The following is a 24,671-nucleotide window of genomic DNA, read 5'->3' on the forward strand; positions in this document are numbered from 1 at the left end:
GGCGCCCCTCCAGCACTCAGCTGTAATGGAGTCCTTCTTGGCTGCTTTTGAAGCTTTCAAGTTGAAATGTACTTGTGATGGTATTAGGTTTATGCGAAGCGGAGGTTCTTCTGTTACCTTTTTTTTTTTGCTTTTGAAATTAATACTGATGTCTTATAATATCTTTATAAAATAGTTTGTAACCTTCAACAATGAAATTTGACTGTGGTTGAGCTAGAATAGGATAACTTGCTTAAATTAGTCTCTCAGTTTCGGCTTGTATATTGATTAAGAGTCTGACTGGGTAACTTTTATCACAAACCTCCTAGTGTATAATTTGGTGCATCATTGAACAGAATACATAGAAACCGTGAGATTGTGTGAAATCATATTCTGTTGGTAACTTCTTTGTTTCGTAGTGCTTCAAAGTGTTTTGGTTTTCATTGTGAACATTTAACTAGACCTAAATATTTCACAGTTGGTTGTTTTTGTTGTTGTTGTTTTTGTTATTCTAAATAACAGGGCAGGGAACAGTTCACCGTCTGAACCCGTAGACGCTGGAGAGCTAAATTCACAGAGGAAGAATAACTGACTGAAATTACAACTTTAAAGAATGGATGTATAGTAGACATTCTGGTATTTGATCTTTCTGTATGAGGGGAAAGGCACTTAAGGCAGTGTTGTGTCTTATTTAAAAAAAAAAAACAGGAACAAGAAGGGCTTGGAAAAGTGCCTTTTTCCTCTGATCTGTCCCCCCCCGCAACCTAACAATTACAAAGAATTAATCCCACTGCCTAGTGTGGTTTTATGAGGATATCTGTCTCCAAATTTTCTAAGGTGTTCAACTTTTATTAAGAGCAACAGTGCCTTTTGTTATAGGTTTTGGAATCCTGTCATTTATACCAAACAGATCTGTATCCAGATAATGATGATGATGGCGATGATGAAGACAATATTAATTCCGTGTGCCCCATATGCCAGGCCGTGTGCTGAATACTTCTTTATATGCATCATCTCACTTAATCCTCTGGGGAAACTGAAGTAAGAGTCATTATTATGGCAGTTTACCAGTGAGGAAACCAGGGCTTGGAAGGGTTTAGTAACTTAGCCAAAGCAGAGCTGGGTTAGAGTAGATGGGTTTATAAGTCCCTTGGATCTTGTTTTGTTTATGGCTACTATCTCTGGAAGCGAAACGTAAAATCATTGTCTTGTCTTGGTGCAGACTGAACTTTTATTCTGCTCCTCCTGTTGCTGAAGGCACCCATATAAGGACGGGGAAGTGCAGAATGGTTCAGGTTGCTCTTAGCAAGGCACATGAGTAGGAGAATAGCAAAAATCCGCACCAGACTTGGCAGCCCCCGTATGTGTGTGACACTGTAACATGCACTACAACACATCGCATCATTTGCATTGGGATATATTGTAGGCTCCTGTATGACCTAGGAATCATCCTTGATTTCTCTTTTGCCCGTACTTCATTCTGTCTTCAACTCCTGCAGGTTCTTTCTCCAGAACCCATCCCTGATTCATCCACCTGTGTCCACTCCTGCTGTTCTAGTCGTAGTGTAAAAATGGTCTTGCCTAGTTGCAGTGGCCCGATATCTTCCAGCCTCCCACTGTCGCCCACCTCTAATATACTCACAGAGGGTAGAGTAGCTGAAGGGATCTTTTTCAAAGCCTAAAGAAGATCCTGTTGGCTTTCCTGCCTAAACTCCTTCGATAGCTTTTCATTGCAACTTAAGAGAAAATCCAGCTTCCTACCCTCTCTCCTTGTGTACTGTGCTTCAAAGGTACTGGCCTTCTTCATGGTTTTCATATTTACCAAGTTCGTTTCCATCTTGGGTCTTTGTACCTGCTGTTTCGTCTGCCTGGGCTGCTCTGGTCACTGATCATCTTGTGGTTCACTGTGTATCATTTAGGTCTCAGTGTCCCGGTGCGGCCTTCCTTGGTGAATCTGGATACCCTCACTCCAGTACTCTCATGTTACTGTGTTTTGTTTCCTTTATAGTCCTCATCACACTCTGTTATGTTAATTTATTACTTAGTTATCTATTTCCACCCCCACTAGCATGTGAACTTGAGGGCAGGGCCTCCCTTGTGCCTAGAAGAGTGTGCCTGGCATGTATAGCACAATTAAAAATCTATTGAATGAATGAAAATTTTCATCTCACTTCAGTATTACATTATGAATATTTCTCCACAATCTTTTTTTTTTTAAAGATTATATTTATTTGAGAGAGGGAGTGAATGAGAGAGCGTGAGCACGAGGGGCTCTAGGTGGGGATGAGGGCCGGTGGTGGGGGCGGCAGTGAAGCCGACTCCCCCACCGAGCAGGGAGCCTGATGATGTGATGCAGATGCTGGACCTTTGGGTTCATCTCCTGAGCCGAAGGCAGACGCTTAACCAGCTGAGCCACCCAGGTGCCCCTATTTCCCCACAATCTTAAATATTCAGAATAGGGGTTGTGAACTCTGATTCACAGTCCAGATCTGGCCTAAAGACACATTTGATTTGGCTTATTAAAAAATGTTGTCATTAGAAAGGTAACTTACATCCAGTGAGGTGCCCGGATCTTAAGGGTACAACTTGGTGGCTCATGCAGCCTTCTCTCAGATCACGATGCAAAAGGCTCTCTCACATCCTCCTTCCAGCCACGCCCCCTTCCCACAGGATACCTTGCATAATCTTTTTAAGTAGCTTTTCACATTAACGAATTTCGAGATTCCACATAAAAATCCAGAATTCCAACATCCCTTGAAAGATGGAAAGATAGCAACACACGACCTGCTTTCTCTTTTGGCCACCGTTTATTGTAACTGAGAAGCAGGTGTCCAAAGTGGTGGCACGTGTCCTCCAGTTTGCCTGTAGTCATCACTCCTCCTCCTATCCCTGACCTTGAAATCAATTCCCAGTTGTCATTTATAAGTTCATTTGAATTTTTTTATGCTGGAGAAATACTCATTTCTTCCATTTTCTCTATAAAAAAGTGGAAACATGATGGTAGGCTGAAAGTGTATGTGAAACAGTTACATGAAAGGTTCTTAACACTTAGTCCCCTTCATTCATATGGTAACCACCTTAATTCCACCTGGTTGTGTTTAAAGATGTTCTGTTGTATAAATGTGTCATTTAACCATTTAACCATTATCTCCTGTGGAGCATATAACCTATTTCCAGTTTTTTGATGTTATCAAGAACAATGTGTAGATGAATTTTTATACAAATCATTTTTTTCTTTTCCAAGTTTTTATTTAAATTCCAGTTAAAGTACAGTGCAATATTAATTTCAGGTGTAGAATTTAGTGATTCATCACAACAAGTGCTCTCTTTGATACCAATCATTTAACCCATCCCCCCCCACCTTCCTCCAGCAACTCTCAGTTTGTTCTCTACAGTTAAGAGTCTGTTTGATGGTTTGCCTCTCTTTTTTTCCCCGTGTTCGTCTGTTTTGGTTCTTAAGTTCCACATGCAAAAATAGGGAATGCTTCACAAATTTGCATGTCATCCTTGTGCAGGGCCATGCTAATCTTCTCTGTGTTGTTCCAGTTTTAGTCTGTGTGTTGCCAAAGCAAGCACAAATCATTTTATTAGGATAAAATTTTATAAGTGGTATTTCTAGGTCAAAATATATTTCATTTGTAAGATGTGATACATATTGCCAAATTGCTGTAGTAGTATGAATTGATGGGATCTTTCTGGAGAGCAGTGTATGGAAGTAGGCTTTTTTCTACATCTGTGCCAACATTGGGAATAGTAATTAAAATTTCTTTTTGCTAATATAGTTAATAAAAACAAAAAATGAAAATGTTAGCCAAGAAGTTTTTCATCCTCTTACCTGTATAAATACTTTGTACTTTATTTTAGAGGATTTAATATAGAAATCGTTATTACTTAGTACAATGCTGTACCTTAGATTTATATTGTGAGTCAAATCATGTATCATGTACTTTGTAAATGAAGTAATGTGAATGCCTTGGTAGAAGTTGTTAACCCTTTACTCCTGATCCTTAAACACATGCGCGTGTGTACGCGCCCACACAGGGTTATTATTGAGCTCTACCATGTTCTGTATGAGAGTGTATGGAAATAAATAATGCAAAATCCTTCTTTTTACACATTGATTTTATATTTGCTTTTATATTTTTAGTTAAATGTTACTGTTTTACAATTTGCTTTTTAAGGAGATGCCTACATAGAAGAGTGACAGCAGCTGGACTAAATGTTTAGCCGCTGAACTGGTTCCTCAGGTAGCCCGGCCCTCGTGACTGCTATGGGAGAGTGGATGACTGTTACAGACCCAGATCTGTCTTCAGGTAACGGTCTAAAATAAGGGTAGACTAAAGCAGTAATTGTAAAGGGGAATTTTTAAATGAAACTATAAATAATTACCACAAATATCGAAGATGTGACTAGAGAGAGACATAAATAGTTGTAAAATATCTAATTTTTATTTTCAGAAAGTTTATCTGGGAAAGCTAAGAATTGTGCCATAATTAGTGGGGTTCAGTGCCTTTGATAGATGATGGGTTTGATTGTTATTATCTTGGAGAGGAATGTTTATGCATTTGAAATAAATTTATTGGGTACGTCAGTACGTTGCTGTGATTTATTCCTTTAATCCATAACTTTTGACTCAGGTGGTTTTTGTCTGTTATTTTTATAAGTCTGAAATACTGTAAGTTAAGGTAGTATATTGTAGCTTAACATGCCTACTAAGGGCACCTTATAGTTGTATCTTTTTGAAAAAAGTACAGTTGACTCTTGAATAACATGGGTTTGAACTGTGTGGGTCCACTTATACACAGATTTTTTTCGATAAATGTAGTACAGTACTGTAAATGTATTTTCTCTTGTGATTTTTTTCCCTAGCTTTATTGTAAGACTATACTAATGTGATACATCAACTGTTATTGGTAAGGCTTTTGGTCATCAGTAGGCTATTAGTAGTTTTGTGGAAGTCAAAAGGGATACACAAGGGGGCACCTGGGTGGCTCAGTCGGTTAAGGGGCTGCCTTGGGCTCAGGTCGTGATCTCAGGGTCCTGGGATCAAGCCCTGCATAGGGCTCCTTGCTCAGCGGGGAGTCTGCTTCTCCCTCTCCCTCTGCCCCTCCTCCTGCTCGTGCACATGCCTTCTCTCTCTCTCAAATAAATCTTAAAAAAAAAAAAAAGTGATACACAGATTTTCCACTGCATGAGGAGTCAGTGCCCCTAACTCCTGTGTTGTTTAAGGGTCAACTTTATGTAGTTTTCATGCAAAAAACAGCTTTGTCTTAATTTGAAAATACTTAAAAATATTTATATAATTCAAGATCTTTGGTAATGGAGATAGTTTGCATATGTTTTATAAATTGAGTAAATGCCTTTTATTCTTTCAGAAAGCAAAAATATCTGTCAATATACCTCAGAAACAAAGATGTCTCCATCAAGTTTATACTCACAGCAAGTGCTATGTTCTTCAATACCTTTATCAAAAAATGTGCACAGTTTTTTCAGTGCCTTCTGCACAGAAGAGAATATTGAACAAAGTATTTCATATCTTGATCAGGTAAAAAAATTTTTTTGTGTGTGAGAAGCAATAGCATAAATCATGTTATATAATAGAACATATCAAAGTTACGAGAAAAATACTTGTCAAGCACACGTATGTTGTTAACGTATTGACCTGTTATGTAACATAACTAGATGGGCAAAGAACTGTGGTGACCGTTTAGTCTGGATACATGGTAAACGTGTTTGTCAGGAGCAGGTTGGCCTGCACATCACTCTAGGGACCTCTTCACCAGGAGTCTCTCCCTTATTTTACGGATGTACTAAGTGCCTTGCCCCAGGACACAGGCACTTGTAGAGCAGAGGCTAAAAAGAGCCCAGTTCTCTCAGTTCTTTGTCCTTTGGGATATTTACAATTTTCTTAACTCAGGATAGTGTTCATTATTTCTGAGAAAAGATTTCTATCTTTTGTTTCTATACTGAGTTGTCTGGTAACCAACTTTGAGGAAAACATTTTCTCTTACCAGGAATTGACTACTTTTGGTTTTCCTTCATTATATGAAGAATCCAAAGGTAAAGACACAAAGAGAGAATTAAATATAGTTGCTGTTTTAAATTGTATGAATGAGCTACTTGTACTTCAGCGGAAGAACCTTCTAGCTCAGGAAAACGTAGAAACACAGAATCTGAAACTGGGAAGTGATATGGACCATCTACAGAACTGCTATGCAAAACTTAAGGTAGAGATTGCATGTCGACCTGTATTTCAATAAGCCAACTGTCTCATAAGCTAAGCCAAGTGGTAACAGTGTTTTCTCTTTAATATTTTTAGGTTTTTATACATCCTACAATGCCTAAAGGATAGAGGTTATCCCTGAGGGGGTAACTGTGGTGGGCTGGAGGGGGTAGTTAGTAGCCTCCAAGGTTATAAAAAGGCTGTGAGTTGTGGATGATACTTTAATCTTAATCAGAGAAACCTATGGAGGGTCTTATGAATTAGACTGATTTAGAGTTGTAAGCCCTTGAAGGCCGCAGTTCTGCATTAAAACTTTTTATATGTGGGTAACCTTGGCTGAATGATATTGGTAATCCAGGCCTATTTAGCCTTTCCTTCCAAAGAGTGGTTGCTTATTAGGACAGCCCAGAGTATAGACTGTTTTCCAGGAAATCTTCTAATTCAGGTTTGACCTAGGCCAAAATCCGGTATTTTTCTCTGGACAGAAATGTGTGTTCAGTGGCAAAAGTTGCCGATCTGTCCTTGAAGAGTTTCTGGATCCAGTATAGGATTCATTCAATTCATTGAGCAAAATTTATTAAGTATTTTTGTGCCAGGTGCACTGGGTTTCAGAGAGGAGTGAACCCCAATTCCAGCTCTCGGGATTGTAGTCTAGTGGAAGGAGATACATTGAACCATAATTATTTGCTTTGTTCGTTGTTCTTGGTGTGGGAGTAAGAGGAGGCTTCACAGAGAGTTAACACTTGATCTGAGGAGTATATAGAAATTTGCTAATGTTTGGAAAAGACATTCTAGGCAGAGGGTATATAACCTGTTTACTTCGGCTCAGGTCATGATCCTGGAGTCCCGGGATCGAGTCCCGCATCGGGCTCCCTGCTCAGCAGGGAGTCTGCTTCTCCCTCCGACCCTATCCCCTCTCATGTGCTCGCTCGCTCTCTCAAATAAATAAATAAAATCTTAAAAAAAAAATAAAATAAAATAAAGCATAGAGGTATGGGAGAGTATTTGACTTCCAGAGACTAGTCAGTCGCTCTGTAGGGGCTGAAATGATGATGATGATGAAGAGCGATAGAGGTGAGGCTGGGCCCCAGGCGTCCGAGGATGTGAGAGGCATTGTGCAGACACACGAAGGCACCAAGAAATGTAAGCGAGAGGAAGGCATCCTGGGCGTCATGTAAACATCAGCCTGGCAGTAGGGCAGAGAAACTATGCGGAAGGTGCAGATTTGTATTTGGGACGGAGGTGGGGAGCCCAGAAGCCTTGGTGGAAAGGACAGCTGTTAGGAGGCCTTAGCAGCTGCCAAAGCCAGAGAGATTTTGGACTTGAACTAAGGTCGTGCTAGTGGAGATAGTAAAAGTGAAATAGGAAGCAAACTTGGGAGGTAAAATGGGTAGAATTTTATGAAAAATTGAATTTGGGGAATAAGAGAGTCATGAATTTATGAGACCGGCCTGGTCTCTGTCTCAAGTTTACAGGGGGTGATGGTATGAGATAAGTGATGTAGGAGGGGGGTGTATAGATTTGCAGGGCTGGTGGGGAGTTCAAGTAAAGTGCTGATCATCACTCAAAGTGAATCTGATTTGACATATATGGGACATAGCAACTGGCCCAGTGCCTTTAAGTTCAGTCTTTCCAGATGGTCTGGCATGATAGGAAGTCGCAAAGACTCCGAAGAAGAGGGTGCCAAAAATTCTGACACCTTTAGAGTTATCCGAGGTATATTCCTAAATGTTCTAAATTCCTAAATCTTCTTGAGGTCCATTGTTACAGGGATTGTCCAAGTTGTTAATTGTGGTCAGTTATGGCATAACTTGAGTGGTTTTTATATTTTATAAAGATAAGAGGATTTTAAAAATATGCCAGTGGCCTCATGCAGAACTTGGCACATTTCCTCAGGAAATGTGTGGAATGTATTCAAAATGAACATCTTATCTCATCCTGATTCCAGCAATGCTGCTATTCTGCTCTGGGAAAAAAATCTTCAGAGCTTAGCACTTGGAAGGGAGAACGAGGGTCGTGCTGGAGTCCCACCCTTTCTGACCTGAAGGGTTGCTGCTTTGCTTGGTCACACGTTGTCTTTAGACTTAGCTCCATATCACTTTGGTTCTTTCTCAAAGAGTGTACTGTAGAAGTGTTAAAAAGTCCTAAGAGGAAATTTAAAAAGTGTCCAATGGCAGCATCACTGGAATAAGTGAAGAGCCTTTCAAGGGCTCCACTTTGAAACTCATTTGCGTAAACATAAAAATGTTGGTATTTTAATAAATTAAAATACTATATTTAAACTTAAATAAATTTATAGTATTGTCTTATAATAATTGTTTTGAGTAAGCATTTTGTGTGCCATTAAACTGCAGTTTTAGCTAAGAAACCCCAGTATGTGTATGTTGTTTTTACTAATCTTTGAAGAATTCATTTGCTCCGAGTTCTGTGTTAATTTTAATCACAGTTGCATGTGGGTGTTCTAGGAACAACTGGAAACCTCCAGGAGAGAAATGATTGGGCTTCAGGAAAGAGACAGACAGTTACAGTGCAAGAACCGGAATTTGCATCAGCTACTAAAAAATGAAAAAGATGAGGTGGGTTATCAGTTATTGAAGATAAAGTTTAAATAATTTTTTTTTTTTTTGATTTGATGTGACCATACCCCACTTTAAAACAAGAGCATTAATTCATCCTTTGTCACACTGGTATGGTGGACCTCTGTGTACAGCATTGCAGCATATTTAACTGAGATCAGGAGCTCTCTGTGGCACCCCCTGCCCCAGGTGGATTCATGGTGCTTAGTATATTGGTCCGTAGCTTGTGACAGCCGGTGTCCTCTACTGTCCGTCCTGGACGCCAGTGCATTGTCACTTTTTCTCAGGCACAAGGGTGCTTTAAATGCAGATCTTTTATTCTCTGCCATACCTATACTTAAATCTGGCATGCCTCTTCTTTCTCTGTATTAAATACTGACATTGTTCATCCCATCAAGCAATTAATTACTTGACTAAATGGACACAAGAGTTATTGTTTAGGGGAAAAAAAGCAATTCACATTTAAAAATCTTATTTCTGATTGTTAAAGACATCATAATTTTAATCTCATTTCTGCTACAATGGCTAGTTAGTATTTGGATCTGTAGAGTTAATGCGTTTGAAATTACGATTTTTTAGTTTATATAAGAAGAAACCATTATGTTCTGACTGCTCTGCAGTTTGATCCCTGACCATGTGATAACCAATAAAAAAATATTTATGTTCAATGTTGTATATGTGTTTTTTGAACTATAAGGACTTTTAGGGGAGCTTATTTCTTTAATGATTTTATAGTGATTTAGACAGATTGTTTTGTCATATTTTGACAATTTAGTAATATAGTTAGTGGATAGTGAAATTTCTTAATTAAACTGCAGGGTTGCTTATGCATCTCCTTGAGTTATTTCACAGAAAATTTTGACATGATCTGCAGATTACACCTAAGTGATTTGAATATAGTTAATCTTTAGTAAGAATTAAGTTAAACGTGGTCATCTCCAGCAGAGATTAAAGATGTTTGTATAGACTAGAACACACTTCCTGTCAAGGGCTGCCTGAGAAGCCACAGTAGATCTAAACATTGAGCTGTAGGGCCTGACGTATAGTAGGTACTCAGCAAATATTTGAGCCGGATTCTGTCTGCTGTTTGGAGTTACTCTCATTTGAGAACTGTTAATGATCAGATAAAAACAAACCTGTTTATGTGCTGTGATGTGCGGTGGCTAATTTGTCACAGATTAATAAGGAATAAAGTGATTCAAGTCAGTAGTATAAGGAAGTCACTACAGGTGATCGGATCAATTCTTGTTTCAGACGAAGCTTTAATCACTTTAATACTTCTGCACAAGTTTCTGGTTTCTAAATGATCAGAGTCTATATGTAGCATAAAAGGGGTAGAAAAATAATTTAGGAAGTTAGCAGCTCTAGAAATTTCAGAATTAAAAAATAAAAACTTTGTGATTCACTTAATGATAACTTTAAAAAGTGATTTCCAGTGGTTATTGAGAAGGAAGAATAATCCTAAAATAAACTATTTTATGAGGAGGTGAATGCTAGTTCTTTTCTTTTTTGAATTTACAAATTTTAACGGGTTATCAATCATAAGGATTCATTTGTTGGAAAATGCTTTTTTCAGGTACAAAAATTACAAAATATCATTGCAAGTCGAGCTACTCAGTATAATCATGATATGAAGAGAAAAGAACGTGAATATAATAAATTAAAGGAACGTCTACATCAACTTGTTATGAATAAGAAGGATAAAAAAATAGGTAAGAAACAAGTGGTTAAGATAGAGGAAAATAAACAAATAAGCTAATATGCTAAGAAATAAATGTCAGTTGGAGCAGAATACCTCATGAAGTATTTTTATGCTTTATGCAGTTGTTTGTAGATGGTGTGTATCTGTATAAACTAGAAATCGAGATAACTCATTAGTGAAAAATAATAATTTTGCTTCCTTTGTTGCATGTAAGAGTTATATTTCTTTTTAATACGACTGTTGTACTTCCACAGAGGAAAAACTAAGCCAGGGGATATTCTCATCTTCCATAGCCAAGAACTGATCATATGAAAAATCACGAGTTTCTGAGTATCAAAACAAGTGTGATTTTAGAATTGACTTCATAAAGTTATTCATCTGACCAAATCATTTACATCAGTTCCTTTTAATAAGTGTGGTTGTGCATTTTTGAAGCAACCAGTCTGAAAGATGGACTGCGAATGTTATGCTTATGTTTGTTCATAAGGTGTACTTTTTTCTTGTGTCATTCTTTTGAAAATCATTTGTCAGCTTCATCCAAGTATGTGCATAATTTCAGGGAAATCACATAGACGAAAAAGTAGAAACACACGCGCGCACGCGCGCAGCCAGGTCCATGCAGATACAGTTTTGCTGGCCTGGGAAGATGCGGCATGGGAAATCTATGCATTGATTTATCGAACAGTGGTTTCCAGGTGGACCGTAGGTTGTGTTCTAACCGCCTTGTACGGTAATGCCCTAAGCTGCAGTTTCCGAAGCTGAGCTTGGTCGGACTTGCTGGCACAGCAACTGATGAGCCCATGTCACAGGCTGTCAGCAGGCCCCTCAGTGTTGGCTGCCTCACTGCCCGTCTGTACAGCAGAGCTCTTGCAGTTAGTCGGCTATCTTTTAAAAATTCCTGAAAAATGAAAGTGTAATAAGCAATTAAGACAAGGTTGGAAAATCTGTAGGTAATCAAATTTAAATTTCATCGGTTAACCTCATGTTCATTCATGAATTATATACAGAGCAGGATGAAATGCTGGAAGTATAAAATGTAACACCTAATTAGAGAAGTTTATTAAAGATGGCACTCTGGTAACAGAGCCCTTATTTTATGGGAGTCTGGCTGTTTCCTAGTCCATACCTAACTGGAAGTGACAGGCTCATAATGATTTCATCAAGTCTAAAATTACAGTAACTTATTGTCATCTTACTTCCTTCTAATGCCAACTGCTTCCATCCCCCTGGGACAGAAGAGAAATTAATACACAGGGGCCTTGACTTCTTTGGTGATGATGACAACACAGGGCTTGGCAGACATTTTCTGTAAAGGTTCTAATAGTAAATATGTTCAGGTTTGTGGGGTCTGTAGTCTTTGGTCACAACTTTCCATCCCTGCACTTGTAGCGTAAAACTATGTAAACAATGGTGTGCCTGTGTTCTAATAAAACTATTTGGAAAATCAGGCAGCTGGCCTGCAGGCCGGAGTTTGCCAGCCCCAATGATAAAGTTAATAGTGATAATAAAATAATATTTACTAGTACTTTAACTGTTTTAACAGCTTCTTTTACTCTTCACAACAACTTTTGGGTAGATACTTTCATCATTCCCTCTGTATTGATGAAGAAACAGGCTTAGGTAGTTAAATAACTGGTTAAGGTCTCAGGGCTTATCAGTGATGGAGAACTGGAACTTGAAATCTGGGCTGTTTGAGCCCAAATCCTAATCTATACCAGGTTGACTTATGTCTCCAGTGTGTATAGAGTGTGTTAGGGTTTTATACACTTAAACATATGTATGGTAAGAATTGGTTTTGTTTTGCATGTTCATGTTTGTAGCTATGGAAGTTTTAAATTATGTGGGGAGAGCCGATGGAAAAAGAGGCTCCTGGAGGACGGGTAAAACTGAGGCCAGGTAAGGTCCAATTTAAATTGGTACATTTCATCAGCATTTTCTTTCTATAACTGCATTTTCATACTGACAGTTTCTTTCTCAGGAATGAAGATGAAATGTATAAAATTCTCTTGAATGATTATGAATATCGTCAGAAACAAATCCTAATGGAAAATGCTGAACTTAAGAAGGTTCTTCAGCAAATGAAAAAGGAAATGATTTCTCTTCTTTCTCCCCAAAAGCAGAAACCTAGAGAAAGAGCAGATGATAGTACAGGAACTGTAAGTGGCTCTTTCCTCTCTAATACAGTTTCGGATTGCTAAGTCGAACAGTTCAAACATTAGCTAGGTATTCCCCGTGGGAACACCCTTGGCATTGTGGACAGGATGCTCACTGCTGCAATGCCCCCAGTCACTGTGACGACAACAAAATGTCCCTGTGTGTTTCTAGACATGGCCTGGGGAACGATGAAGGTGACTTTCCAAGGACTGACTCACTGTGATAAGCACTTTAAGAGCATTGTCTCATTTCATTGTTCTAATTTGATGCTTTTCGTATCATCATTATCCCAATTTTATAGCTGAGGAAACTGAGGCACACTCATCTCATTGGCCTTAGTATCACACGTGACAGGACTAGGATTTAAATCCAAGTCTGTCTCACCCCAGAGTTCATGTTTTTAACCACTGTGCTGAGTATCCTCTAAATAGTTTAGGTATTGTGTACTTAAGCAGGCTTTACTTTTCAGAGTGAAATATTTATTAACTTTGGGAACCCCCAACTAATCATTCAGTCCAGAAATTTGCGGAATGTACATAATGTTCTGGTCCCTGGAAAGAAAAAGCTAAAAGGATTTTGACTTCTTTCTTTGTCTCAGTTGGGGCTGTTATGACAAACTACTATAGATTGGGTGGTTAAGAACAACAGAAATTTATTTTTTACAGTTCTGGCACTGGGACGTTCAAACTCTGGCTGCCGTTAGGGTCAGTGTCTGGGGAGACTATGTCTTCCTGGTCGCACATTGCCGGCGCCTTGTACCCTCACCCTCCCATGCTGGAAAGAGGAGGAGAGCTCACCTGAGTCCCTTTTTAGGGACACTCGTCCCATGCATGAGGACTCTACTTTTCATGACCTCCTCACTTCCCAGAGGCCCCACCTCTGAATACCCGCACATCGGGCGTTAGGATTTCACCATGAATTCGAGGGAACATGAACATTCGGTCCATTGCATCCTTCAGGAAGCTCTTTTGGGGAGATGGGGCATGTGCAAAAGTAATCCTTACACATCTTAGCTGTAATAGGGTGGAACAAAGGAAGTGTAGCAATCAAGAAGGCCTCACGGAGAAAGGGATATTTGAGTTGGTTCTTAAAGTGGGTGTTTTGGGGGTAGAAGCATGTGACACAAGGGGAGTAATACGTGCAGAGGTCGGGAAAAAACAAGTCCCATATGGTGAAAACTTTTTAATTGCTTTCCATGTTTAAACTCTGGATTCAGGCAAGTGACTAAAATCTGAAAATAACATTGTTGGGAAATGCTAATTATCAGCAAGTCATCAGAACTTGTTTTTTAAACCTATGTGAGGGGATTATTTACCTTGTGGTCAGTCCAACTGATAAGCCCATCCCACCTTCCACCTCTTTTTTCTTTCTTTTTTTTTTTTTTAAAGCATTACCTGAAGTTCTTTTAAACTCCCCAGGTCGGGACCTGCTTGACCTCTGCCTTTTCTCTCAAAGTCTGTCACTTTTTGTTGTGCACACGCACAAATACCTCTCCAGAGTGAGCAGTTTCTGTTACTCCCGCAGCGCGTTCAGTTTTTGGCCCTGCCTTTACTAACATCACCCGCCCGTGTGCAGCACGAGTCAGTAGTAAGTCAAGGACCCTCTCTCCTCGCCACTGCAGCCAGGGGGTAGCATCCTGTATAGTTCTTAAAAATTCAGCTGTTTACCTTTGGAGAAACAATACTCTCAAGTATACTTCTTGTTTTTCAAAGATCTGTTTTTCTAGAATTTTTTTTCTCTTACAATTTAATTCAGTCCTTCCTTTCTTTTAAGGATTTTGGAGCATTATAGCAAGAGGATAAGATTAACCTTAGAATGCCTAGGTAGCCTTGAGGTTTCATTAATTTATTATTGTGCTTAAGTATAGCCAGACATATACCCAAAATTCAAGTTAATTTTTTACTTTCATGTTGTGGTTTCAGAGTTTCAGTCTGGACACTGTGAAGGAATTATTGTTCATTTTTTAAATAATGGATTTATAGTATTCTGGCACGCTTTAACACATAGAGGTTGTAGCTCCTTGGAAGAATTACTGGCAAGTAGCTCCAGAGGCTTGATTGGCAAGAATCAGAGTCACAGTGAGCTCCGTGCTGGGCCTTTCCCCAACCTGCTTCCCCTGGGAGACCTTGACCTCTGGCAGCCTTCGCTGACCTGGGGCTATTGATACAGATCTCCCCACTGAGTCACTCCCTCATTCCTGCTGCACCCGCCTGTGGGAACTGTCTGATCAGCGTTTCTTTCATCTTCGATATGTTCTCTTTTTTTCCCCAGCAAGATATTTTATTGTTCATATTAGGGAAGTATGTCTCTGGAAGTGTATCACTTTCCTGGATGTTAACAACAAATTTAGGACTTTGCAAATTATTATGCAGATATTATACACACACACACACACACACACACACATTACGTAGCTACAGATTTTTTTGACATAGTATATATTAGTACTGTTTACCTATGTTCTTTATCCTGCTTTGATTCTGTGTGGTTCTGTGTCAGTGGTTTTCTGTATTTTCTTATGATTTAATGGTAGAGTAAAAAGAAAAATAATGTCTAGTTTTATTTTTTAAAAGTATATGAGAAAAATAAGATTCACAGTTGCTTCTACTTTGTAGATAACCTCACCGGTTTATTTATTTAAACAGCCTAGGATTGGAGATAAGTTGATCTAACTTCAGATCTCAGTTCTGCCTCTTGGCTGTATGATAGTGGGCAGTATCTCTACTTCTCTAAGCGTCATTTTCCCCACATTGTAACATGATTTGAGGATTAATTAGCTTGTGAGAGCTCTAACACAACACTGGACAGGTAGTGAATAACTCTTCCTCACACAGCTCCGTGACTCTTGTCACTAACCGTATTTGGATTCAGATTCACATTTGAAGAGACTTGAGTTGGAGAATTTCTGTTTTTAATATTAGGTCATATATGCATAAGATACAGCACAGAAATGATTTTGATAGGTGTCTCTGATGATCAGTTTAATTACTACTGCCTGAGTATCTAGAGCCGTTTTAAGATACTGGTCTTTCCTTTTCATCTCTCTCTTGTAGGTTCTCTCTGATGCTGAAGAAGACGCTGGGGAACTGAGTAGGGAGAGTTTGTGGGACCTTTCCTGTGAGACTGTGAGAGAGCAGCTTACCAACAGCATCAGAAAACAGTGGAGGATTTTGAAAAGTCATGTAGAAAAACTTGATAACCAAGGTAACTTACTGCCTCACTGCATGCAGAGTGAGTTGTGACACTCAGCTCTTAATTTCAGTCACTTGGAAAGTCACGTTACGGGATCAGATCCTGAAATACTTGAGCTAAGGTTGGTGGTTTGATAATCAAGCTTCTGTCTACTTCTAGAGGTGAGGTTTGAACCTCACTGAGAAATACTTTGCTGCTCTGTGAATCTTTCTGTGAAAAGAGGATACTACGTATCTCCCTCTATTTTGAGTGCAATGTACAGTTGAATAAAGTGAACCGAGTCTCTTACTGGTTTGGAAATTAAGAATTATTAATTGTGATATGGTATAAATATGAACCTGTTGCTTATTATTCCTAGATACTTGCATACTCATGGTTCCTAATTATTTTTAAATTATTTTCAAAATAATATATGTTTAATATAAAATATCAATTAGGAAGTATATGTAGTAGAGTATTCAGGTTTCTGTTTCCTATACATGACACTTAACAGTTTCATGCTTATCTTTCTAGATTTTTTCTGTAGGCATTTACAAAATATATATATTTTTAAAGATTTTATTTATTCATTTGACAGCGAGCACAGGCAGGGGGAGCAGCAAGCAGAGGGAGAGGGAGAAAGCAGACTCCCTGCTGAGCAGGGAGCTCAATGTGGGACTTGATCCCAGAAGCCTGGGATCATGACCTGAGCCAAAGGCAGATGCTCAACTGACTGAGCCACCTAGGCACCCACAAAATATTTATTTAAAAATATATAAAAAACTGGGGTGCCTGGGTGGCTCAGTCAGTTAAACATCTGACTCTCGGTTTCAGCTTAGGTCATGATCTCAGGGTCATGGGATTAAGCCCCATGTGGAGCTCTGTACTCAGTGGAGAGTCTGCTTGAGATTCTCTGTCTCTTCCTCTCCCTCTGCCCCTCCCCCTGCTCATGCTCGCTTGCTCTCTCAAATAAAATCTTTAAAAAAATATATAAAAACAAAAAATTGAATATTACATATTTTTTCTACACTGCTTTTTTCATTTAACTGTATTATTTTAGACACCATTTCCTGTCACTGTAGATAGTATAGATCTACACTGATGAATGTGTTCTTAATATTTTATATTCGTTAGTTTGCATTCTTTTAAATCAAGAAAATTAAGGTAAATGAAGTCTGTTGAAAGAAAATTTATTCTAAATGTCAAAAGTCACAAAATAACTGTCAATTATCTTCAGTAGTAAAGAGTAATCAGCAAAATTTTGTACTAAAATTAATTTACATGAGATTTTATTGATTTCAGTCACCATCTTTTAGTAAATGGCAAGTATGTTTGGACTTCCTGTTTGTTGAATAGGAATTTGCAAGATTTGTAGCACTGCACTGATCTTTGAAGAAGAGTCAAAAGTAGTTTATGGATTTGTTAATTATTTTTCTCTTTTGTGAATATAGGTTATCCATTTTTTTAAAGATTTTTTTAATTTATTTGAGAGAATGAGCGAGCAAGTGAGAGAGCATGAGCAGGGTGAGGGGCAAGAGGGAGAAGCAGGCTTTCCGCTGAGCAAGGGGCTCGATGCGGGGCTCAATCCCTGAACTCTGGGATCATGACCTGAGCCAAAGACAGATGCTTATAGGTTGTCCATTTTTAATTAGGACATAGTCTTGAATAAATATGGATTACAAATTAAATGTTCATAGTAGAACTATCAGTAAAGATACCATTTTAGTCCAAAAATAGTACCAGTTTGTAGTTGTCATAAATCCCTTATAATAAGTTGCTTTGCTTTTTAAATTTTTTCATAGTGCTAAAATACTATAAATTTAGTTGTATTATTATAGCTTACGAAATTTTTAAAGGGCAAAGGGAATAAGTACCTTTTAGAAAACTTACGAGATTCCAGAAAGAAATTCTGAGAGCCTTGATTTTTAAATATAATTCAAAAAACACCATAAACTGAGTGGTATAAAACCTATGTCAAATGACTGGTTTTATGTTAGTTTCAAAGGTACACCTAGAAGGTTTTAATGATGAAGACGTAATCTCACGACAAGACCACGAACAAGAAACTGAAAAACTCGAGTTAGAAATTCAGCAGTGTAAAGAAATGATTAAAACCCAGCAGCAGCTTTTACAGGTAAATGTGAGTTGCCTTTTCAAGCTGTTTTCCCATGAGAATGGCCAGGATTTTACGCCTTACTAGATTTTTATTCCCGTTTTTCAGAAGGTCTGTAGTGTTTGTCATTTTTCTGCTCTAAGCTAAGTTCATCGCTTGCTAACAGGTACAACGTATGCCATTCCTCAGGGGGGGCTTCGCCAGCTGGAAAATGAGAGTCCTCAGTTGACTTTCTGGTTTTCCATTGTTTCTGTCCTTTCCCTAAAGTTTGACCCTGCTTCCCTTGCTTTAATTTTAACTGGAAGCATTGCAGGGACCCTCTGGAACTTACTATGTTTTAAAATTTAATAGCAGCAGCTGGCTACTGCATGTGATGATGACACCACCTCGCTGCTACGAGACTGTTACTTGCTGGAGGAAAAGGAGCGCCTCAAGGAAGAGTGGTCCCTGTTTAAAGAGCAAAAAAAGAATTTTGAGAAGGAAAGACGAAGCTTTACAGACGCAGCTATTCGCCTAGGATTGGAGGTATTTTCAACAAGTAGCTTTCCTTGTAGAGCTTTTGAAAGTTCTGGGAGGCCCAGCGGAATGCATCCACGTCATTGTTTCCTTGCTCTCCGGTTTGGTTCCTTTTTTGGTCAAGTAGTTTACCAGTGATCTTACAAATAACGTGAACTGGAAGGGATTGGAAGCACGTGAACTACTTTAGAAAGGGTATCATTCTGCCTTTACCAGATTTGGGAATTGAAACTTTTTTTTTTTTTTAGAAACCATAAGCGTTCGTTATCCCCTTTGGGTTGGCTTTCTACTGGTAAGTGTTTAGCTTCCCACGGGAGACCTTTCTTGGACATTTGTGACCTGTCCACTGTCAGTAGGTGCAGCATCAAAAGACAGTGCAACTGAGAGCCTGTTTGTTGTTTAAAAAGGAGGGAGGGAGGGGAGTACAGAACAGAAGTTCTCCCCCCACCCCACCACCCAGCAATGTGTGCAAACGCCTTCCACAGCTCGCTTTTTTGCTTAATGGTGTATTAACCTACATACTTCCCTTTCAAAAATTATAGAAGTAACGTGTGAACGTGTTTTCAAAAATAAAAACCCGTACAAAAAGCCACAAAGTGAAAAAATAATCACCCATTCTTATCGCCAGTTTCATTCCTCAGAGGGAAGCACTAAGTTTGTAATTCTCCTGGGAAGTATGTTTTTCACTTTAATGTCCTGCAGCCTTTTTTCCTTGAGAAGTCTGTTGATCCCCTGCTGTGCAGGATAAAGAATTTCATACCGTTACCCTACCTCCCATCTACACTGTTTCTCATCTACATACGTGATTTCTTCATTATATTGTTACCTTGTTAAACTAACTTTTTAAAAATGGTTTCTTCTGGTTGACTTTTTTTTCTTTAAATAGAATGTTTAATGCTTCCATTCCACGTCTGCTCCCCTTGAGGTAGTATCAGTTTGTCCCCACAATGAAAGATGAAGACATTCTTGGGCTCACCCTTGTTCCCCTTCTCTTGTCCCTCTACTTGCCAGTTTTTGTCTCTGCTTTTCTTTTTCACTGTCAAGTGTTAGCCTGTAAGGTAATCCAGATGTAAGTACTGTGCAAGATTGAGACTTAACATTTGAAAGAAGACTGACATCAGCATGATTCTGTAAATGTTACTCATTCTCTCACCTAGTAACACATTTGGCCACCTAGGAAATAGTCTGTTAATAAGACTGCCATCTGGGAGAGAATCTTTCATATATCCCTGTGTAGTGAATCCTTTGGCTTTTCTTTGTAGCTTCCTTTATGATTTCCTGACTCACATTCAGCTTATGTCTCATGTTATCTTCTTTCTTGGGTTCCTTTTTCAGTTTGCTGTATTGTCTTCTTGAGTAATTTTTTTCGTTAAGTATCGTGTGAGTGAAAAATATTCTGAATTCTAGAATATCCAAGAATACATTCATATGATTGGTTTGGCTGGATATAGAATTTAGTTTCCAACTTTTTCCCTCAAAACTTATTCCATTTCTTCTGTTTGGTTTTACTAATGAGGAGCCTGATTATTATATAACCTACATATACAGTACTTTGTACTGCTTTGTTTCTTTCCTTCTCTCCTTCTGTCCTTTTTATATTCTTAAATTCTAATATTTTACTCGGATGTATCTAGGTATAGCTTCCTTTCAACCTCAAGACACTATATTTCTTCAATTTAGGGATATTTTCTTTGATTCTGTGTTTTTTCCTTCTTTGACTTCTCTTGCATTCTGGAATGCTTTTATGAGACAAATGATTGGCCTTCTGATTGCATCTGTAGATTGACTTTATGTTCTGAGTTCGGGGATATTCTGTCACTTTTAACTCTTCATTTCATCCACTGAGTTTTTATTTTAGATTTATCTTTTAAGTTCTCTCATGTCCTTGTTTTTTTGCTTTTCCTTGTCTAGCACTATATTATTTTACAGATGTTCATAAATCTGATCATTTGTGTTAGAATTTTTTTTAGAAGGATCTCTCGAACTGTTATCTGTGGTCAGTTCTCTTTATCTTGGCTATTTTTCTTTCATGCTCTTAGTTTTCTTCAAATGTCTGGTGATGCATGATTTTGTATTAGTATTTAGGAATGAAAGACTATATTCTGTTTAAGTAGCTAGCATGGATGTCCTCCCACAGCTGTGAAAATCTGTCTTACCAATAGCTAACTTTCTCAGAAAATGTGCACCAGCATTTTCTCCTAACTTCTGGGAACCCGTTTCTGGGTCCTTGTCTCCCAGCCTGTTCAAGAGATACTCCGGCTACTTTGTGTACTGCTCCCAGCTCTCTGCAGGAGAATCTGTCTGCGTCTGGGCTCTGGGGCCAGTGGGGCCAGGGAAGGATGAGATGGAAGTGTGAAGACCAGAGGGCTGAGGGAGAGTTTAGGACGATCAGCCGGTGGGAAGGGGAAGGGCTGACACATGCCCTCTTGTGGTTTAGTGGTGGTGGCCTGCTGATGCTAGTAGATGATTAGAGGCCAAGGGCAATGCCTGGTAAAGTCACAGCTCCTTTTTCTCAAGTGATTCATTTGCAGTGGGTATTTTTCTGGTTTTTTGGTAATTCTATATTTATAATGTTCTGTATGTTCAGGAGTTATGCTAATATGCTGTTTTTTTGTTTTTTGTTTTTGCATTGTCCATTTGAGTTTACTCGAAACGGATGTGAAAACAGTGACGAGTTGGTTTATTAGGTGAAATGGGTCGTTTTTTATTTCTTAAATATAATTTTCCTCAATGAAATTTTTCTTAGTTTTTTAGGTTAATTCATTTGACTTACAAAATCTTTATGATAGCCAGAAACCAAACACCAGCAGCTACAGAAGTGATGGGAAATGCCAACAATGTGAATGTTGAAATGTTGATCAATATTTCTTTGGTTTGCTTGTTATGATAGAGAAAGGCATTTGAAGAAGAAAGAGCCAGTTGGTTAAAGCAACAGTTTTTAAATATGACTACCTTTGACCACCAGAACTCAGAAAATATGAAACTTTTCAGTGCCTTCTCAGGAAGTGAGTACTTCATTAACCCTTTAATCTCAAAATGCATGTAAATAAAATACCTGTCCATTATTAATGTAAAATTTTGGAGATCACCAAATATTTTAAAAACTAGATCCTTAGATGTTTATGGAATATGCATAAGAGATGGCGAGATTAGCTAGACCAGAGTCAGGGGCTGGAGTGGCCACCCACATTTACTTGTTCTACCTCAGACCTCACTCCCCTGCAGATGATCATCATAGTTAATATCCTTCACCTTGTTTGCTACCTCACCATATGCACTGCCTTTGTTCTTTTTTCTTTTCACAGGTTCTGATCGGGACAGTCTTACAGTGCACTCGAGGCCACGGCAGAAGAAGCCTCACGGTGTGTCTAACGGATCTCCAGTTTGCACATCCAAACTTACTAAGTCTCTTCCTGCTTCTCCTTCTACTTCGGACTTTTGCCAGACACGTTCCTGTGCATCTGAACATAGGTATTGTAGGGGGTCTAGCAGGTGGTCTGTCCCACCGCTGGAGTTGCACTGCTGGGGGCAAGTTGGCATGTCTGTAGTGTTAGCAACGGAGAGGAATTTAGTAGATTGATTATTCGTTGTGCAAATATTTATTGGGTGGTCATCATATAAGGACACCTGTTAGGTGCTGGGAATACAGTAGCGAACAAGGTGGGTCTGGTCCCTGCCTGCTAAGAGCCAAATCATATAATGTCGTTCCTTTCGTTTCACATCCAAAATACAAAATAATTAAAATACAGTCTCAATTACAGGAATCACTTAGTATTGTGAATTCTTTAATTTTGTTAAATAGAAGGATATTTTCACAGTCTTTGTAGAGTATATATTTTAAAATTTCTTTTGCTATGCCCATTTTATTGGTGTTGAAGGGCAAAGAACTGAGAAAAATGTCCTCATCGTGATTGGTAAAGATCTGTGCCTAGGGATGACAGGGTCAAAAAAAGTTGCTCTCCCTCCCCAGGAAACCCATATATTTCTATTAACGGATGCATTTTGGTATTTTTCTCTGTCTCAAGTTGTTAAATCATTTTCTAAGGTATAGTGTCAATTTTTTACCTCAGAGCCTATTCCAAGATTAATTAGCTGAGCACATAGAACATTCCTAGAGAGAGAGGAATAGAAAAGAGCAAAGGGATACCTTGGAAAGTGTGGTGGTGATCTTTCCTCTTAACCAAAGTAGGAGACAGTGTCATGGGGGCCTGCGGGTTTGGCACATGCCCGAGAGAGCAGGGGTCAGGGCTCTGGCACACTAGACCTGTGGTAGTGAGAGGCTGATGTGGACCTAAGTGTTGAAGAAACCCGCTAGCCCTTGGACCAGGAATTGTTGAATAAATGAATTTCAAAACAAAAATATGAAGCCCTGTATATATTGTTGATTTGTAAAAGAATCAGGACTCTAAACATTGAGGGGCAAAAAAGAGCGTGGGAAGAGTCCTTCAGGCAAGTGTAGGGACTCCTAAGGCAGGACGCTGGTGTGTTTGTGGAGGGCAAGTGGTGTTAGCGAGGAAGACCAAGAGGTGAGAGGGGTTGGTGGGAGGTGGGCAGGGTCACATCCTGTAAGGCCCTGGGTGAGTAGATGAGGATACAAACTCTTTTATGTAAAAGTTCAGCTATATACAGATGTCGAGAGAAGAAGGTCATGATGCCCTGTGTGCCCATCACCCAGCTTCTCTCATGACCATTATCAACTCATGACCATGTTGTTCATCCAGAACCTGCCCCCACACACATGCACATACCTGACATCTCATTTGTAAAATATTTAGTCGATATCTGTTAGGTCAGATATTGTTCTAAGGGCAACAGGAAAAGCCCTGGAGATGTGTAAGCAGGAGAGTGGGGAAAAAAAGTCTGTTTGAAAAGATGAGTGTTTTCTCACGTGGGAAGCAGACTGTAGGAGCCCGTGCTGTAAGCCAGGAGACGCAGTTAGGGGGCTCCCGGGGAGTCGCGGGGAGACGGTCGCCGTTTAGACAAGGGTCGTCACATGAAGGTAGATAGGATGGGATTTGGAATATATTTTGCAGTTAGAGCCAACAGAGTAACTAATGGGTTGAGTATGGGAAGTTAGTTTGATTTACGATCAAAAGGTACTGTAAGCTCAGAGTATTTTCTCATACAGAATGTTACGAAACTTCCAAATTTGACCAATCCGAACGATCTATATAAATAACACAAATTCTAGTCACCAATTTCAAATAATGCATTCTGTATCCGAGAGAGAATATAGCAGTTGCCTCGATTATTTTTATGTCTCTACAATTCCTACTTTTTAATCTAATTATTTTTAGTTAAATATTTGACATAATAATCCTTTAGGACATTATTTTGTGCTTAACAAAGGTGAGTCCAGCATTTAGTACCTACATCACAGGGTGTTATGAGATTTCAGTGATGGTACATATAGAGCACTTAAAATAGTACTTAATACATGTAAACATATATGGATCGTAAAAGTGCTTTTCTCTTTCACGTATTCTGAGGGCGAAACAACATCAGTGGCATAGAAACAGAATTCTGAGCGTAAAGAAACTCCATTGAGCTATTCACGTTCATGGTCACTGGGCTCTGAAGATAAAACCTAGAAAAGAGTTGTGTTACTAGTTACCAGGAGAGAAGATGGGGAGCCTGACATAGTTCTCAAAATTTTAAGTTATTTGGTAAATTTGGACTCCTTGCTCCTGAAGCACCTTGGATCTGGGTTTGTAATAAGATCATAGCAAAACCAATAGGAGTATTTGTAGCTAATTTCTACAGCAACAACCTCATTCTTCCTTCACTGTAGAATGGAATCTTACACAAGTAATTCGGGTTCAAATTTACGGAGAGAATTTAGTTGCTCCTTGATCCCATCTCGTCTGAGATGGCAGGGTTTCTGAGGGCTGAATTATAAGCAAGTTCCTTTTTTTTTTTTTAAGTATTGGCAAATAAGCGTAAGTAAAATTTTTAATTGTTTTGGGTTTCGATTTTTAGAATTAAAGCAACTTTTTTTTTTTTAGAATTGCCACACTGAGGTTGAGTTAGTAAACCAAAGTCACAAAAAATGCACATTTGGGGAAAAGTACATTTGTGAAAAAAATTACATAAGATATTCAGTTGATAAAAGTGTATCATATGTTGACTTAACCTGTTCGATTTGAAAGTAAATCATTTAGGCAGATTTTTTTTAACATTGAGAGAGAGAGCATGAGTGGGGGAGGCGGTGTGCAGAGGCAGAGGGAGAGGGAGAAG

At 38.9% G+C, this 24,671-nt stretch overlaps 1 protein-coding gene and 1 non-coding gene across 6 annotated transcripts in view; one reads left to right on the top strand and one right to left on the bottom strand.

Moving 5' to 3' along the window:
* The window catches only part of SSX2IP (SSX family member 2 interacting protein), a 41,059-nt gene that overhangs the window by 14,891 nt on the left and 1,497 nt on the right, over nucleotides 1-24,671 (top strand). For 2 of the 5 annotated variants that reach the window (XM_028102578.2, XM_028102581.2), the window contains exons 2-13: nucleotides 4,161-4,292; nucleotides 5,355-5,524; nucleotides 5,994-6,206; nucleotides 8,668-8,778; nucleotides 10,355-10,490; nucleotides 12,301-12,376; nucleotides 12,459-12,636; nucleotides 15,688-15,838; nucleotides 17,803-17,939; nucleotides 18,270-18,443; nucleotides 21,325-21,439; nucleotides 21,740-21,905. In XM_028102578.2, coding sequence (XP_027958379.1) covers nucleotides 4,250-4,292; nucleotides 5,355-5,524; nucleotides 5,994-6,206; nucleotides 8,668-8,778; nucleotides 10,355-10,490; nucleotides 12,301-12,376; nucleotides 12,459-12,636; nucleotides 15,688-15,838; nucleotides 17,803-17,939; nucleotides 18,270-18,443; nucleotides 21,325-21,439; nucleotides 21,740-21,905 — 1,670 coding nt within the window. In that variant the 5' untranslated portion in view covers nucleotides 4,161-4,249. Of the gene's footprint in view, nucleotides 1-917; nucleotides 1,021-4,160; nucleotides 4,293-5,354; nucleotides 5,525-5,993; nucleotides 6,207-8,667; nucleotides 8,779-10,354; nucleotides 10,491-12,300; nucleotides 12,377-12,458; nucleotides 12,637-15,687; nucleotides 15,839-17,802; nucleotides 17,940-18,269; nucleotides 18,444-21,324; nucleotides 21,440-21,739; nucleotides 21,906-24,671 lie in introns of those variants that run through there. The other 3 variants (XM_088022373.1, XM_028102582.2, XM_088022374.1) reach the window with 3 other exon arrangements.
* Nucleotides 3,450-3,555, bottom strand: LOC114208526 (U6 spliceosomal RNA). The gene has a single exon (XR_003609037.1). It is a non-coding gene; the product is annotated as a U6 spliceosomal RNA (small nuclear RNA).

This window comes from Eumetopias jubatus, unplaced genomic scaffold (assembly GCF_037043125.1).
Source record: "Eumetopias jubatus isolate StellerSeaLion01/CBP00866 unplaced genomic scaffold, mEumJub1_p1.0 scaffold_4, whole genome shotgun sequence".
Classification (NCBI taxonomy): Eukaryota; Metazoa; Chordata; class Mammalia; order Carnivora; family Otariidae; genus Eumetopias; species Eumetopias jubatus.